The following is a 17,233-nucleotide window of genomic DNA, read 5'->3' as shown; positions in this document are numbered from 1 at the left end:
TTTGTGTACTGTGTGTATCGTCTGACCTATGTAAGCTTTGCCACACTGGAAAGGAATTTTGTAAATCCTGGCCTCCCGCAGACCCAGATCGTCTTTTACCGAACTGAGAAGGGCACTAATCTTCGCCAGTAGCTGGAAGATTACTTTAACTTGATGTTTCCTTAGAATCCTGCCTACTTTAGACGAAAGGTTGCCAACGTACGGAAGGAACACCCTGGACTTGAACAGCTCCTTATCTTCTTGATGTGGTGGCTGGTCATGTTTCTTCTGCCTTAGCACTGTACTAATCTGATGTGGAGAGTAACCATTATATTTGAACACTGACTGTTGATGATGTTCTAGCTCCTTTGTAAGACTGTCTCCATCAGAAACAACATGAGCCTGGTGCAGGGTGCAGGGTGCACCCATCTGCAGGTGGTCGCTCATGTCGGCACCAATGAAGTGTGTCGCTATGGATCGGAGGAAATCCTCTCTGGCTTCCGGCGGCTATCTGATTTGGTGAAGACTGCCAGTCTCGCTAGCGGGATGAAAGCAGAGCTCACCATCTGCAGCATCGTCAATAGGACTGACTGCGGACCTTTTTTACAGAGCCGAGTGGAGGGTCTGAATCAGAGGCTGAGACGGTTCTGCGACCGTGTGGGTTGCAGATTCCTCGACTTGCGCCATAGGGTGGTGGGGTTTCGGGATCCGCAGGGTAGGTCAGGAGTCCACTACACGCAACAAGCGGCTACACGGGTAGCAGGGGTTGTGTGGCGTGGGCTGGGCGTTTTTTTTTTTTTTTTTTTTTTAGGTTAGATGGCCTTGGGCAAGTACAGAAAGGGCAACAGCCTCAACGGGTGCAGGGCAAAGTCAGGACATGCGAGGACCAAGCAGCAATCAGTATTGTAATTGTAAACTGTCGAAGCTGCGTTGGTAAAGTACCAGAACTTCAAGCGCTGATAGAAAGCACCGAAGCTGAAATCGTTATAGGTACAGAAAGCTGGTTGAAGCCAGAGATAAATTCCGCCGAAATTTTTACAAAGGTACAGATGGTGTTTAGAAAGGATAGATTGCAAGCAACCGGTGGTGGAGTGTTCGTCGCTGTTAGTAGTAGTTTATCCTGTAGTGAAATAGAAGTGGATAGTTCCTGTGAATTATTATGGGTGGAGGTTACACTCAACAACTGAGCTAGGTTAATAATTGGCTCCTTTTACCGACCTCCCGACTCAGCAGCATTAGTGGCAGAACAACTGAGAGAAAATTTGGAATACATTTCACATAAATTTTCTCAGCATGTTATAGTCTTAGGTGGAGATTTCAATTTACCAGATATTGACTGGGACACTCAGATGTTTAGGACGAGTGGTAGGGACGGAGCATCGAGTGACATTATACTGAGTGCACTATCCGAAAATTACCTCGAGCAATTAAACAGAGAACCGACTCGTGGAGATAACATCTTGGACCTACTGATAACAAACAGACCCGAACTTTTCGACTCTGTATGTACAGAACAGGGAATTAGTGATCATAAGGCCGTTGCAGCATCCCTGAATATGGAAGTTAGTAGGAAAAAAAAAAGGGAGGAAGGTTTATCTGTTTAGCAAGAGTAATAGAAGGCAGATTTCAGACTACCTAATAGATCAAAACGAAAATTTCTGTTCCGACACTGACAATGTTGAGTGTTTATGGAAAAAGTTCAAGGCAATTGTAAAATGCGTTTTAGACAGGTACATGCCGAGTAAAACTGTGAGGGACGGGAAAAACAGAAAATCCTAGGAAGTTCTGGTCTTACGTTAAATCAGTAAGTGGCTCGAAACAGCATATCCAGACACTCCGGAATGATGATGGCATTGAAACAGAGGATGACACGCATAAAGCTGAAATAATAAACACCTTTTTCCAAAGCTGTTTCACAGAGGAAGACCGCACTGCAGTTCCTTCTCTAAATCCTCGCACAAACGAAAAAATGGCTGACATCGAAGTAAGTGCCCAAGGAATAGAAAAGCAACTGGAATCACTCAACAGAGGAAAGTCCACTGGACCTGACGGGATACCGATTCGATTCTACACAGAGTACGCGAAAGAACTTGCCCCCCTTCTAACAGCTGTGTACCGCAAGTCTCTAGAGGAATGGAAGGTTCCAAATGATTGGAAAAGAGCACAGGTAGTCCCAGTCTTCAAGAAGGGTCATCGAGCAGATGCGCAAAACTATAGACCTATATCTCTGACGTTGATCTGTTGTAGAATTTTAGAACATGTTTTTTGCTCGAGTATCATGTCGTTTTTGGAAACCCAGAATCTACTATGTAGGAATCAACATGGATTCCGGAAACAGCGATCGTGTGAGACCCAACTCGCTTTATTTGTTCATGAGACCCAGAAAATATTAGATGCAGGCTCCCAGGTAGATGCTATTTTTCTTGACTTCCGGAAGGCGTTCAATACAGTTCCGCACTATCGCCTGATAAACAAAGTAAGAGCCTACGGAATATCAGACCAGCTGTGTGGCTGGATTGAAGAGTTTTTAGCAAATAGAACACAGCATGTTGTTATCAATGGAGAGACGTCTACAGACGTTAAAGTAACCTCTGGCGTGCCACAGGGGAGTGTTATGGGACCATTACTTTTCACAATATATATAAATGACCTAGTAGATAGTGTCGGAAGTCCCATGCGGCTTTTCGCGGATGATGCTGTAGTATACAGAGAAGTTGCAGCATTAGAAAATTGTAGCGAAATGCAGGAAGATCTGCAGCGGATAGGCACTTGGTGCAGGGAGTGGCAACTGACCCTTAACATAGACAAATGTAATGTATTGCGAATACATAGAAAGAAGGATCCTTTATTGTATGATTATATGATAGCGGAACAAGCACTGGTAGCAGTTACTTCTGTAAAATATCTGGGAGTATGCGTGCGGAACGATTTGAAGTGGAATGATCATATAAAATTAATTGTTGGTAAGGCGGGTACCAGGTTGAGATTCATTGGGAGAGTGCTTAGAAAATGTAGTCCATCAACAAAGGAGGTGGCTTACAAAACACTCGTTCGACCTATACTTGAGTATTGCTCATCATTGTGGGATCCGTACCAGATCGGGTTGACGGAGGAGATAGAGAAGATCCAAAGAAGAGTGGCGCGTTTCGTCACAGGGTTATTTGGTAACCGTGATAGCGTTACGGAGATGTTTAACAAACTGAAGTGGCAGACTCTGCAAGAGAGGCGCTCTGCATCGCGGTGTAGCTTGCTCGCCAGGTTTCGAGAGGGTGCGTTTCTGGATGAGGTATCAAATATATTGCTTCCCCCTACTTATACCTGCCGAGGAGATCACGAATGTAAAATTAGAGAGATTAGAGCGCGCACGGAGGCTTTCAGACAGTCGTTCTTCCCGCGAACCATACGCGACTGGAACAGGAAAGGGAGGTAATGACAGTGGCACGTAAAGTGCCCTCCGCCACACACCGTTGGGTGGCTTGCGGAGTATAAATGTAGATGTAGATGTAGAACCAACATTCTAAGGATGCCAGCAGTTTGTGAAGGGTGATGGCAGCTCGACACTTGGAGATAAGGGTCAATATGTGTGGGCTTATGGTAGACAGAGTGCTCTAATGACCCATCCACTTTCCTAGTAACCAAGATGTCCAAAAACGGAAGTAACCATCCTTCTGTATTTGTCGTAAATTGGATATTCTTGCGGACTGAGTTCAGATGTTGCAAGAAGCCTGACAGTTCTCCTTTGCCATGGGGCAACACTACAAAAGTGTCATCGACATATCACCAGAGGACTCTTGGTTTGAGTTCTGCTGAATCAAGAGCCCTTTCTTCAAAGCCTTCCATTAAAAGTTTGTTGCCAATGGGTAGAGAGGACTGCCCAAGGCAACACCATCAGTCTGCTCAAAATATTTGTTGTTAAATAAAAATTATATTGGGGAAAGGACATGATGAAAAAGTGATGTTATATCGGCCGTGAACTTGTTGCTGATGAGTGACAAAATGTGTCCATAGGAGGAACCTTAGTGAAAAGTGAGATGACATCGAAGTTCCCTAGTAAGTCAGTTTCACTGAGTTAAAGTGACTTCAGTCTATTGATAAAGTCAGCTGAGTTGCAAACATGATGTGTGCACTTCCCCACAAAAGGTCTCAGTACATGAAGGGCATCTATATTACTGACGATCATTCATAACAGAACCTCCTTTTTATGAATCTTCAGAAGACCATATAACCTGGTGGGTGGCACAGACCTATGAGGTCTCAGTTTTTTGACCACTTCTTGCAGAATAGAAGAAGAATTCAGCAGTGCTGATGTTTTCCTATCCACTTTCCCTTTGGGGTATTTGTCAATCTTCCAATACATTGGTTCACTCAGCAATTTATAAATCTTCTGTTCATAAACCTCAAGTGGCAACAGCATGGTGGTGTTTCCCTTGTCCACTGGTAAGACCACCGTGGGAGGATCTTCTCATAGCTTTCGGAGTGCGGCCCTTTCCATTGCAGAAATGTTGCTATTCCGAGGTGGAGCTTTCGTGAGTGCATGACATGTTTCACGTCTTATTTCTTCTGCAGCATCACTAGGAAGAGGCCTAACAGCTTCGTTAACAGTGCTAATAAAATCAGTCAAAGGCAGGGTTCTCAGCTTAGGGGCGAAGTTCAACCCTTTCCCAAGCACAGACAGTGTTATGTTGTCCAAAAGCTTATCCGTTAAATTGACCATGGAGCGTCGAAAAGTATCTTCATGCAGTAATGTTGCAGACAGCCGGCGAACTTTGAAAACTGTCTAGTTGTAGACTCCTTATGGACCCAGTCCGATTTTGCCCAGGTCGTGCTGTCAACCCATGCCCATGAAAGTGATGACAGGCTGAATGCAATCTCCATATGCAGATGAAACAGCTGTTTTAATATAGCATCCAGTTCATGGGCAGTAAAATGGATCCTCTCCTCCTCTAGTGCTAGGCTTGCCTTTCATGTAATGAATTTTGCAGCAGCCCTCTGGATGAAATGTCTCACTCTGGAAAACTTCGGAATAAGGCCATTGTCCTGATACTTCAGTGAAAAACACAGACAGCTTAACAATTTCACTCACTTAGTGCATAGCTTGTCCAACCTCTGGATTTGTAATGCCATCGCCTCCACAAGGAGGTATCTGATGTGATTCTTGAAGTTTTCCCGGAGTACTGAATATTCCATGAGGTTTCGGGAAACCTCGCCTAGGCACACAAGTACAATTGATCTTTCCTTTGAAATAGAGTGAGTGCTAAATTACTAATAGTACCAGAAAACTCAGTGTAGTTAATATAGCCATTTGTAAAAATGATTACTTCCAAAAACTGTGCAGAATTAATGAATATAAATCAAATACACTAACTGTGGAGGCTTCTGATGAGTAAACGTTGCTCTTGAGGACAGCTTCAATATGTACACAACAGTGCTTTTCTTTCAATATAATGAGAGCATCATCATTTCACTGACAAGGATACCATAATACTCAACCATAGTTTGTGTCTTTGGGAACCAAATTGAAATATAAGGAAGACCAGAGATGAAGTGAGAATTACAGTCATAAGACGAAGGAATAAGAAAAGAGCTAGACATAATTTATGAAATACAGACAGAGGAGACTGAAATCTCGTACGAGCAGGATAACACTTAACAACAAGAGTACTCAAATCACAAGTGAGACATACTTTGGTGGCTAGAGCAAAAGTTATAGATGTAAATATCATTTGATCAAATTGTATGAAAGTCCTGAATGAAGATAAGGAAAATATCTGGAAGTGATCAGAGGATCAAAAATCATATCATATCAAAAAAGGGGGAGAAGGCTGGAAGAGTAGGCTTCACTGTTCTGGTGTGTACAAGGTCATGAGATGGAAAATGAGCTTTGACGGGGTAAGGAAATTAGCTGTGTCAGTTTTAGAGAAACCCTCCTCTTATTTGACTTATTTAAAGAAACCATTGAAAACCTATATCTGGATGGTCAGAAGAGTGTTTGCATCGCCATCCTCTTCAATCGAAGTCCAGTGTCTTACTATTTCTACACCGTGATTGGTCCCATTATTTACAAGAATGAATAAAAATGGGACATAGCATTAGGTATTGAAATGAGAATTTGTGGGCGGTGGATACATACAGTGTTGAATAATCGGTGAAAGTGCAGTGTAAATTAAGAGCAAGTGAAGGGAAACACGAGGTGAAGAGCATTTGCTGGTGATCAAGTTTCCACCTCAAAAATACTGAATCTATCGAGGTAGGTGGCTTTGTGTGGACAAATAAGGAAATTGTTGAAACATGTTCACTGCATAAAAAAAGTTTTGGCCCGCTCTCATGATTTGCATAGTTTGTGTTATGTAATGGAAACCTCTTTCTCAAACATTTTTGACCACAGGAAATTGCTGTGAATAGCTTCTGGTATAATAGAGGTGTAAGGAAACCATCATTATCAGTGCAGTTTAGTAATGTTTGCCTTGTCTCCAGAATAGGACAGTGATCAGAGTCATTTCAAGCTTGCTTTTATTGTGACTAAGGCAAGAAGGGTCATCAACATGGGAAGTTGCCTGGGAACTGACATACACCACAGTGATATCATTTGAACAAATAGCCACTATTGTGAGAAACATAATGGTGACGATATGCCTCAGAGTGGTCACTTAACAGCACCAGCTGATGAACAATACATACAAAATTATGGCTTGTAGGTACCCTGAGAAGAATGCAAAAGAAATGCATAATGCTTTCAAGGAGGCAATTGGGAAGGCTCTGTCAATGCAGACAGTAGTAACTGTCTTCACACAATCAGTTTGGCCTCTAGGCTTCCATTACACACCCCATAGCACCATGGTGTATGCAGGAGGTGGGCAAGGGAACACTTGGAGTGTACCCTGGATCAGTGGCATCAAGTTCTCTTTCCAAGTGCAGGATTTCCATCCATCCATCTTCCAATGGATTGTGGGATGACAGCTGTTGCTATATCTTTGTGTAGTAATCATGTCACCTTCAGCTGTATTTGTAGATCGTATTGCATTTAAAATTGATTTCGGTGTTACATTACACCATCTTGAGTCGCCCACCTGGATAGCTGCATGTGTTTGTGCCACTTCTGGGACAGGGAGTTGTGCCAGCTCCAGATTGAACCTACATGGTGGATTAACGTTGAGGATTGGTGTGCCGACCAGCCTGGATGTGGTTTTTGGGCAGTTCTACATCTACATCTACATCCATACTCCGCAAGCCACCTGACTGTGTGTGGCGGAGGGTACCTTGAGTACCTCTATCGGTTCTCCCTTCTATTCCAGTCTCGTAATGTTCATGGAAAGAAGGATTGTCGGTATGCCTCTGTGTGGGCTCTAATCTCTCTGATTTTATTCTCATGGTCTCTTCGCGAGATATACGTAGGAGAGAGCAATATACTGCTTGATTCTTCGGTGAAGATATGTTCTCGAAACTTTAACAAAAGCCCGTACCGAGCTACTGAGCGTCTCTCCTGCAGAGTCTTCCACTGGAGTTTATCTATCATCTCCGTAATGCTTTTGCGATTACTAAATGATCCTGTAACGAAGCGCGCTGCTCTCTGTTGGATCTTCTTTATCTCTTCTATCAACCCTATCTGGTACGCATCCCACACTGCTGAGTAGTATTCAAGCACTGGGCGAACAAGCGTACTGTAACCTACTTCCTTTGATTTCGGATTGCATTTCCTTAGGATTCTTCCAATGAATCTCAGTCTGGCATCTGCTTTACCGACGATCAACTTTATATGATCATTCCATTTTAAATCACTCCTAATGCGTACTCCCAAATAATTTATGGAATTAAATGCTTCCAGTTACTGACCTGCTATATTGTAGCTAAATGATAAGGGATCTTTCTTTCTGCGTATTCACAGCACATTACACTTGTCTACATTGAGATTCAATTGCCATTCCCTGCACCATGCGTCAATTCGCTGCAGATCCTCCTGCATTTCAGTACAATTTTCCATTGTTACAACCTCTCGATATACCACAGCATCATCCGCAAAAAGCCTCAGTGAACTTCCGATGTCATCCACAAGGTCATTTATGTATATTGTGAATAGCAATGGTCTCACGACACTCCCCTGCGGCACACCCGAAATCACTCTTACTTTGGAAGACTTCTTTCCATTGAGAATGACATGCTGCATTCTGTTATCTAGGAACTCTTCAATCCAGTCACACAATTGGTGTGATAGTCCATATGCTCTTACTTTGTTCATTAAACGACTGTGGGGAACTGTATCGAACGCCTTGCGGAAGTCAAGAAAGACGGCATCTACCTGGGAACCCGTGTGTATGGCCCTCTGAGTCTCGTGGACATATAGCGCGAGCTGGGTTTCACACGATCGTCTTTTTTGAAACCCATGCTGATTCCTACAGAGTAGATTTCTAGTCTCCAGAAAAGTCATTATACTCGAACATAATACGTGTTCCAAAATTCTACAACTGATCGCCGTTAGAGATATAGGTCTATAGTTCTGCACATCTGTACGACGTCCCTTCTTGAAAACGGGGATGACCTGTGCCCTTTTCCAATCCTTTGGAACACTACACTCTTCTAGAGACCTACAGTACACCGCTGCAAGAAGGGGGGCAAGTTCCTTCCCGTACTCTGTGTAAAATTGAACTGGTATCCCATCAGGTCCAGCGGCCTTTCCTCTTTTGAGCGATTTTAATTGTTTCTCTATCCCTCTGTCATCTATTTCGATATCTACCATTTTGTCATCTGTGCGACAATCTAGAGAAGGAACTACAGTGCAGTCTTCCTCTGTGAAACAGCTTTGGAAAAAGACATTTAGTATTTCGGCCTTTAGTCTGTCATCCTCTGTTTCAGTACCATTTTGGTCACAGAGTGTCTGGACATTTTGTTTTGATCCACCTACCACTTCGACATAAGACCAAAATTTCTTAGGATTTTCTGCCAAGTCAGTACATAGAACTTCACTTTCTAACTCATTGAACGCCTCTCGCATAGCCCTCCTCACACTACATTTTGCTTTGCGTAATTTTTGTTTGTCTGCAAGGCTTTGGCTATGTTTATGTTTGCTGTGAAGTTCCCTTTGCTTCCGCAGTAGTTTTCTAACTCAGTTGTTGTACCACGGTGACTCTTTTACATCTCTTACAATCTTGCTTGGTACATAGTCATCTAACACATATTGTATATATGAAGACAGTAACTGTTATCGAAAGAACAGAATACTGTTGATGACCGTGCAGCTTTTCCCTGGAATAAATGATGACTAACTGAAACCCTCAGCTGCCGACAGGTGTTGTTGATATACCTCGATGTAGACAGCTGAAAATGTGTGCCCCGAACGGGACTCGAACCCGGGATCTCCTGGTTACGTGGCAGCTAATCTGAAAATCACATTTAAGTGCCTGGCAGAGGGTTCAACAAACAAAGTACATTAGTAGATTTTGAGGTTTGTTATTACCAACCGTTTAGGATTTGAAAACAACATGAATAATGAGGTTGACAGCTTGCCTCTGGCAAAGAAAGGAGCAAATTATGCAGTCATAAAAATCCAGGGTTACCACCAGAGCTGGAAATCAGGGAATTTCAAACATATAAGGGAAATTTGAAGGGAAAAAAAAAAAAAAAAAAAAAATCCTATAGAAAAATCTCGTTTTTTTTTCTCATTAGATGAAATGGTTTGTTTACTGAGATGTAATGCTTCGTCACTGGCTGGTTACAGCTGAGTATGTGTGCCACTTTCCTACTCCCTCATCTTACTGCTTCTCCCCTTCCTACCATTCCCCTCGGTTTGCCATCAGTGCTGCCACTAGCTAGCAGCGGCCGATGAGAGGCAGGGAGGCACGAGGAGTGGTTTGTTTGGATCTGATTCTCAGAGATTGTTGACTCGGCAGCCAGAGGCTGTGGTCATGTGTGCATAAGTTGTGTCTGAGTAACTGTGTGAATGTGTGTATGCTCTTATTTTCTGACAAAAGCTATGGCCGAAAATTGTTGTGAGAGTGCGATTGTCTTTTCTACGTGCCTGTCTTTAGCTCAGCGATCATCTTTACAGTGAGTTGCTACCTTTCCTCATTAGTATTGGATTCTCAGAGTATTTGCGCAAGTTATCTATTTTGATCACCACGGTCTCATTTCACCAACACGGTGTCTGTGAGATGCGGAAGCTGGCCACACGAGTGGACTTCCACAAAGGGCCAAAGCCGGAGGCCATTTCTGCAGGTATTTCTGACGGATCGGGCCTGCCGATCTGAAGCCCGTTGTTTCCCACTGACGTGCAAGCTCTATCCCATCGGATTTAGTCTCACCGATCTGCCTGCAGGTCGGCTCTGTTTGTGTGTGTGGCATAATGCGGTGGATTTTCACGGTTCGTACACGGACTCAGGACTGCAGTGCTCCTTGGCAGGCCAGAGGCCACGAGTGATGGAGTTCGTGAACTGTGACTGCCTCACTGCAAGTACGTTGTACAGCGCGGCATTTTATGGACATTTTATTTATTCTAGTACATTTTCACACTTCAAAAATAATTTATATATTAGAAAGTATTGACAATAAGAAGAAGAAAATTGTGGCAGTCACTGGCAGTTCGTATATTATGTACTCGTGTATTTCCTGAAATAAAAATCACACAATACCTGTTAAATAATAGACATAAGGTAGTCATCAATAACGAACATTGTAGAACCAACATTTTATTGGTGGTCACCTACAGTGTTGGTTTACACAACTCTTCCCTGCCTTATACACTTCTTTCAAAAGGCCTACTTTTTTCTAGGGTTATTTCTGAAATCAGTGAAGGTATTTTAAATCTGTCTTGCGACTCCACAGAAATGGGTATTTTTGTCACCAAATGTGTTTTGTTTTATTGAAATAAAACAACAAGTGATCCTAATGAAACACATACCATTTGGCTTGCTTTCTCCATCTAAAAACAGTTCATTACAAAAGATGATGATAGTACTTAAGATTTCGCTCACACAGGGGAGAAATACAGAAGTCCTTACTTCTTTTTGTCAACTTATGTCTTTACTTACCCTTGAGATCTCAAATTTTGTCAGGGAAAAATGTTAAAACTTGTCTGAAATCAGGGAATTTCACCTAGGGAAACTTATGGCGATCCTGAAATCTGGTACTACATTCCTAATTAATTAAGGGGGGGTAGGACGTCAAACGGGACGACTTAAAGCAGGAGAGACACCACAAGAATTTTTAACATCCACTGCCTATACTTTTACAAATAAATTCATAAAACTTTGTCAGAATGACCAGAAAGTATTCAGGATTTGCACTTATAGTGGTGGAAGCTCAAAAATATAAGAAAATAATTTATTTTTTTACATTTGTATTTCACCTTTTTTTCACAAACCATTGGCTGCATTTATTGCTATAGGTACACTTTTCTTCATAAGTAAGGGAGATTCTTAGATTAATTTTGCACAGCATACAAACCATACTTACAGTTGTATGAAACTCAAGAATTTTCCAAATATATTAAAAACTGTGGTAAAAATTGAGATAATTAACTATAATATTTGAGTTTTTTCTAAACATAAAGTTTAAAATGTAACAGCACATTTATTTTTTCATAAATTAAATAATTTCTAGAGTTTCATACACCTGTAAGTATGGTTTGTATGCTGTGCAAAATTCATCGAGGAATCTCTCTTACTTATGAAGAAACGTGTACCTATAGCAACAAACGCAGCCAATAGAAGTGAAAAAATGATGACCTTTCACATGTACAAAAAAATTATTTTGTTATTTTTTTTGAACTTCCACTGCTATAATTGTGAATCCTGAATCCTTCCTGGTCATGCTGACAAAGTTTTATGAATTTATTCATAAAAATATAGACAGTGGAAATTGAAATGTCCTGTGGTGTCTCTCCTGCTCCAAGACGGCCCGTTTGACGTCCTACCCGCCTTAATGGTGCTGGATATGTCACTTGAGGCTGATTATTCATTTGAACCAAATTAGAAAGAACTGTATAGGTTAGAGAGTACCTCCAAAGTAAATTATAACCTGCTCCCCCTTCCTGATCCAGAACTCCATGCTGACTTCTTCCCATCCTACCAGCTATAGACCCAAGAGCCTCTACTCTCTCTCTTTACATTCCAACTCCTCTCTGTTCCAGCTCCAACATCACTCCATACCACCTATTTTGTCCACCCCTTCCCTCACCATCACTCTGCAGACACAATGCAGCAACACCATCTATGTTTTCTATGGAAATGTTATCAGTAGAAATTATCATTTATTATTATTAAACTCTATTCTATCAATTTAAAATTCTGAAACTCTACGCACATTTTAAGTTATATTAGGCTGAGAATAGAAATAAACTAATATTGCCATCTAAGCAGCTGTATTAAACTCACCTCCATAGTTGCTTTCCAATGGCATATTAACTATGCCAACGTCTTCGAAAATGTATAATTAAGCTATCCAGTCTACAGGTTTTGTTATTGACTTTTCCCCCTTGTGTATTCCTTATTATATCTCTTCATTTCATATGTTATGTCTGTGTTTAATTTTAACAATATTTTTGAAGTGTACCACATTCCAAATGTTTTGTCTCCTCTCCCTCCCATCCATGATTTACCTAAATCATTGTATGAAGTGTTGTATACCTTTACACACACAAAAATTAGCAGTGTTATTAATGTGAAAAACATAACAGTTATTAATTTATGTTTCCTGCCACAGTTGCATACATATTCCTTACTAGAGACTAGTTTTGGACAAGTTCTTTGATTTTCAAACCATTGCTTGTGTCTTTATTATGTGATTGTAAAATAATTCCAGTGAAATTTATAAAAGTTTTAGTCTGTCATTGGCAAATTGACTTCCTAACGTTAGGTCAGCTTAGCAAAAATGTAGTATATGGAAGTTAGTTGTGCCAAGGACAGACAGTTCAAAGGTATACATACTTTAAGAACCGACCAACACTTTTACATGAAACACTGGAATTATTTTACAATCAAATGATGAAGATACGAGCAATGGTTTGAAAATGAGTGGACTCATTCAAAACTAGCCATCATTAAGTAATATGTATGCTAATGGGGTAAGAAATTGAATCAATAAAAAATATATATAGTTGCTGTTCCTTTATGCCATCACATTCTGTAATTGATAGTGTTTGTTTACTTGCAGTTCTACTATGCTGTCTACAGCTTTGAAGGCCAGGGACCTACTACATTGGCTATAAAGGCTGGGCAAGTTGTTAGTGTTCTCCAACATGAAGATGCCCAAGGAAATTCCGAATGGTGGCTAGTAGTTGACAGGTTTGGGAACAAGGGATATGTACCAGCAAATTACCTTGCTAAATACGATGATTACAGTAATTAAATTTTGTATGATGACAGCAGTCAGTTTCTTTCTGTATACTGTATTCATTTTGTTAATTATGTGCAGACTGTAGTCTGTGTGAAACACTGCAACTGTTTTTGTAAGTGCCAAAGCCAAACAGACTATGTGCAGCTAAGAACCACATATCATTTCATTATTGTATGCATTTAACTGACCAGAATATTCAGTTATTAATAATTTTAACTGCTCATTTTGTGTGCTTCTGTGGTTTCAGCTATATCACAATTCTCTGCTTTTGTAATAATGTTGTATTTTAATGCGCTGAATGCATGTAATGTTTTTTGGAGCAAAACCTAATTATTTTACTTTATTTGAATAGCATCTGTTTGGGCATATGCTATAAACTCTTAGTTGTTTTCTCCCATACAAATGAAGCCGTATCTGTGATATTCTGCCTGCTATGTAGTTTGGTGCTAACTAAGAGTGAAAGGAAAATGTTTCCATTCAAGAGTCACAAGATTTTCTGGGCTGTACGTCTGCCAATAAAGCTGTTAATCATTCATCTGTATAAAGTGCATAGAGAGAGAGAGAGAGAGAGAGAGAGAGAGAGAGAATATGAATGCATGCCATTACATTGATGTTTTGCCAGACTTTACAAGTGTAAGATATGAAATATTTGTTCCTGTACTGATGGCAGCTTAATATTTTTGTAAGTGGTAAGAATACTAGTGTGTGCAATGTCTGGAAAAGAAGTGGGAAAAAGGCCCACTCACCAATAAGACTCAGTAACGGAAAAAGAACTGTTTTTGGGCCTCAGATCCTTGTGTAATCTGCTGATAGACACTCTAGGGGAAACATATGTGACCGAGAATACCATAATTATATAGCAGTGGCAACATAATACAAGGAAATATGAACAAATTGGTGCAGAAAAGGAACAGACTATCAAGATTACAAATTTCCCAAGAGAGAAATATTGTGTGTTGTGGGACTTAAACCCAGACCATTGCTTTTCAAGGGTGATGCTCTTACACGCAGCCATCCATCCAAGAATGAATCATTTCTGATCTTCACAGCTTTAATTATGTAACACAAGAGAGTAGCATTCCCTGCTGCCCAAGTAGAGAACTTGAGAAGGGGAGCTGCTGCTGATGATGATGCAATGTTCATTTTTGATCAGTTCGTGATAAAATTTCAAATGCCAATCTGATACCTGCACAGGAATGTTTACTGACAAATTGGAACACTTCTGGCTGAGATGAAGACCAGCTGGTCCCAACATGTGAGTCAGCAGTAACTCTAAGGTACTGAATTTGAGCAACTTAAAAGGGCAAAAGATAAATTATTTTTGAAGTTATATGTCATCCAGGCCTTTGTATTTTTCAGGATGGGTGGTGGTGGCACTGAATTACAAAATGACCAAAGTTTTAGTCTGACCTGGAGTGTTTTGGAAAGTGGTTATATCCAATGAATGACAGTTCTTGTACTTTTGAAATGAGAACAGAAAATACAAAGTACCTTGCTAACAGTCAAATAAGTTGATTCAATAACATATTTGGACATGTAACAAATATTAACTTTCAAAATATATAATAAAGACCTTTGTTGTTGTATTTCAGTGGATTAGCGCCATATTTTGTTTCATTTCACAACACTGAGGAAATGAATTTGCACCTCTCAGAAATTTTATATTAAAGTTTCTGGTGCAAGGCAGCTGGGTTTGTTATACCATCATCTCCAGTCTCTTATAGGCTGCATTTGCAGCACATGCAGTGCTTTTAAAAATTGCATTATGATTTTGCTACCTAGACATTTATAGGTCACTTGAGAATCCTTGTGATGCATAGTAGCTACCATGGGTTGGAGATCTGATTAATTAATTAAAGAATTAAATGCTGTTAGTATTCATTCCCTCCTCTTCCCTAAACAAAAATTATGGATGCCAAGTCAATTAAATATTTCTTCTTTCTTGCAAACACAAAAAATACTGCCTTGGAGCAATATTTATTAACATCAGTATTTTCCGTAGAAATTGTATATTGTTTGTTCTGACAAATTAACTTATTCTAGCAGTAATTCAGTTCCTTATGTAATCTTCATTAGAATGATTTGCATTTTAAATGTGATCTTACTTTTGTTATTTTAAACATACTGTACAGAAATTATATTGTGAATTATATTTGTTGTAGAGTAATATGTTGTATATATTTTGTTGTATGTGAACAAATTTACCCACATTTTAATAAAAATGTTCTGAACATTACTGTAGTCTTGCTTGTATTGTGTGTGTGTGTGTGTGTGTGTGTGTGTGTGTGTGTGTGTGTGTGTGTGTGTGTGTGTGTGTGTGTGTGAGAGAGAGAGAGAGAGAGAGATAGTGGGGGAGGGGGGGGGGGGGATATTGGATTTGAATACATTATGTGGTTAAATATATTGGCAAGGTCATTACACATAGAGAAATAGTTCAATTGAAGGAGAATGGCATCTAAGAGTATGTAGCCTGCTGAAGAACAGTAAAATCCATTTTATAAGTAGAACGATATGCAATAAATAAAATATATTGAACAGATTGTTTGCCTGAGCTTTCTAAACTCTGCAACTGGAGAACCTTTGTAACTCACAACAGTTTGACAATACTTTTGTTGGATATACATTTTTTTATTATTATTTTTGCCTTCCATTGTATAATTAACTATTTTCAATTTTCTACTCTGTAATTTCAGGCATGGAAGTGTTATCTTAGTTATTTAAATCACTAAAACGCAAAAGTATATGGTATTTACATTGGGTGGTGGGGGGGGGGGGGGGGGGGGTTGTTGGGATGTTTAAGGGGGACTAGTATTTACATCCCTCAGAGATAACTGAGTTTAACTTGAATTTCTGAAATGTTGACCTAAGACTAGATTTATGATTGCCAGACATTGCTTCATTTGTGGAAGAAGGTTCCAGTCTTGCTCCAGCCCATGCCTGATCTAGGCTGTGTCATATGAATATGCATCCTTTTAACACTGCATGAGCAGGGGAATGACTGCTGCCTTTCTTTGATAAGTGAAGCTGTGTGTGAAGATTACAAATATGGTCTTATGCTGAAATTGCAAAAACTGGACTTTTACGTCTTTACAGTGTTGTTGAAGTTTTTGTGGCCACTTGATGTATAGCCTGTTGGCTTCGATTTCTGGATATTTTGTAAACACACGTGACTGACATTCGCAAAAATTCTCTCTGGTCTGCCACTAGCAATGGAGGGTAAACCTGAGAATGGTGGCGAATCATCATAAAAATCAGTAAACAAATGTTGGCCAAAGATCCTGAGACAAACCAACAGGCATTACACATGAATCTCTCAGGTATGTATTTGTATGCTGAAAATCATTTAAAATGAGGAATACTTCTGCACTAGTGCCCTTCTTTTTTCAGATAAGTGGAAAGGCAAAAATAGCATGAATTCAGTTCTGCAAAAGTGAAGAGTTAAGTGCAAGTTCCTACTCCAAAATGGATAATACTGTATTGAGCACTTAATGTTTATGAAGTCTGCCTACTTATTATCCCAAGTAATTTAAACTGAGCAAGGTGGCACAGTGGTTAATACACTCACATTTGGAAGAACTGTTTCCTTAGATCACGTGAGGCAAAAAATACTGAGTTTTTTTTCTTGAACGAGAGAAAGCCTATTCCTTTGCTTATGCTTCGCAAATCAGAGTTTGTGCTCAGATACTTATGACATGGTCTACTGCAAGTTAAACCTTAATGTTTCTAGATTCCATCGAAATAATTAAAAGTGACACTGTTTTAAAACCATCAACTTCTTTATGTAATATCCTATGTTAGACAAACAAGGATTGATCACGTGAGGATTTGAACCACCGCCTACCTCAGTATGAGTACAGTATCTTACAATTGCACAACCTTAAAACTCGAGAGGCTAAATAAAGTTAGTTTCTTGCATACCTCATTCCTTAAA

The 17,233-nt window shown here is 40.1% G+C and overlaps 1 protein-coding gene across 3 annotated transcripts in view; it reads left to right on the top strand.

Moving 5' to 3' along the window:
• Window positions 1-15,517, top strand: part of LOC126471466 (dynamin-binding protein-like) — a 213,444-nt gene extending 197,927 nt beyond the window's left edge. For 2 of the 3 annotated variants that reach the window (XM_050099663.1, XM_050099661.1), the window contains one exon: window positions 13,120-15,516. In XM_050099663.1, coding sequence (XP_049955620.1) covers window positions 13,120-13,314 — 195 coding nt within the window. In that variant the 3' untranslated portion in view covers window positions 13,315-15,516. Of the gene's footprint in view, window positions 1-13,119 lie in introns of all 3 variants that reach the window. The other variant, XM_050099662.1, reaches the window with a different exon arrangement.
• Window positions 15,518-17,233: the final 1,716 nt, after the last annotated feature.

This window comes from Schistocerca serialis, chromosome 3, assembly GCF_023864345.2.
Source record: "Schistocerca serialis cubense isolate TAMUIC-IGC-003099 chromosome 3, iqSchSeri2.2, whole genome shotgun sequence".
NCBI lineage: Eukaryota > Metazoa > Arthropoda > Insecta > Orthoptera > Acrididae > Schistocerca > Schistocerca serialis.
Note: the sequence above shows the minus strand (reverse complement) of the source record. Positions and strands in the feature narration are given on the sequence as shown.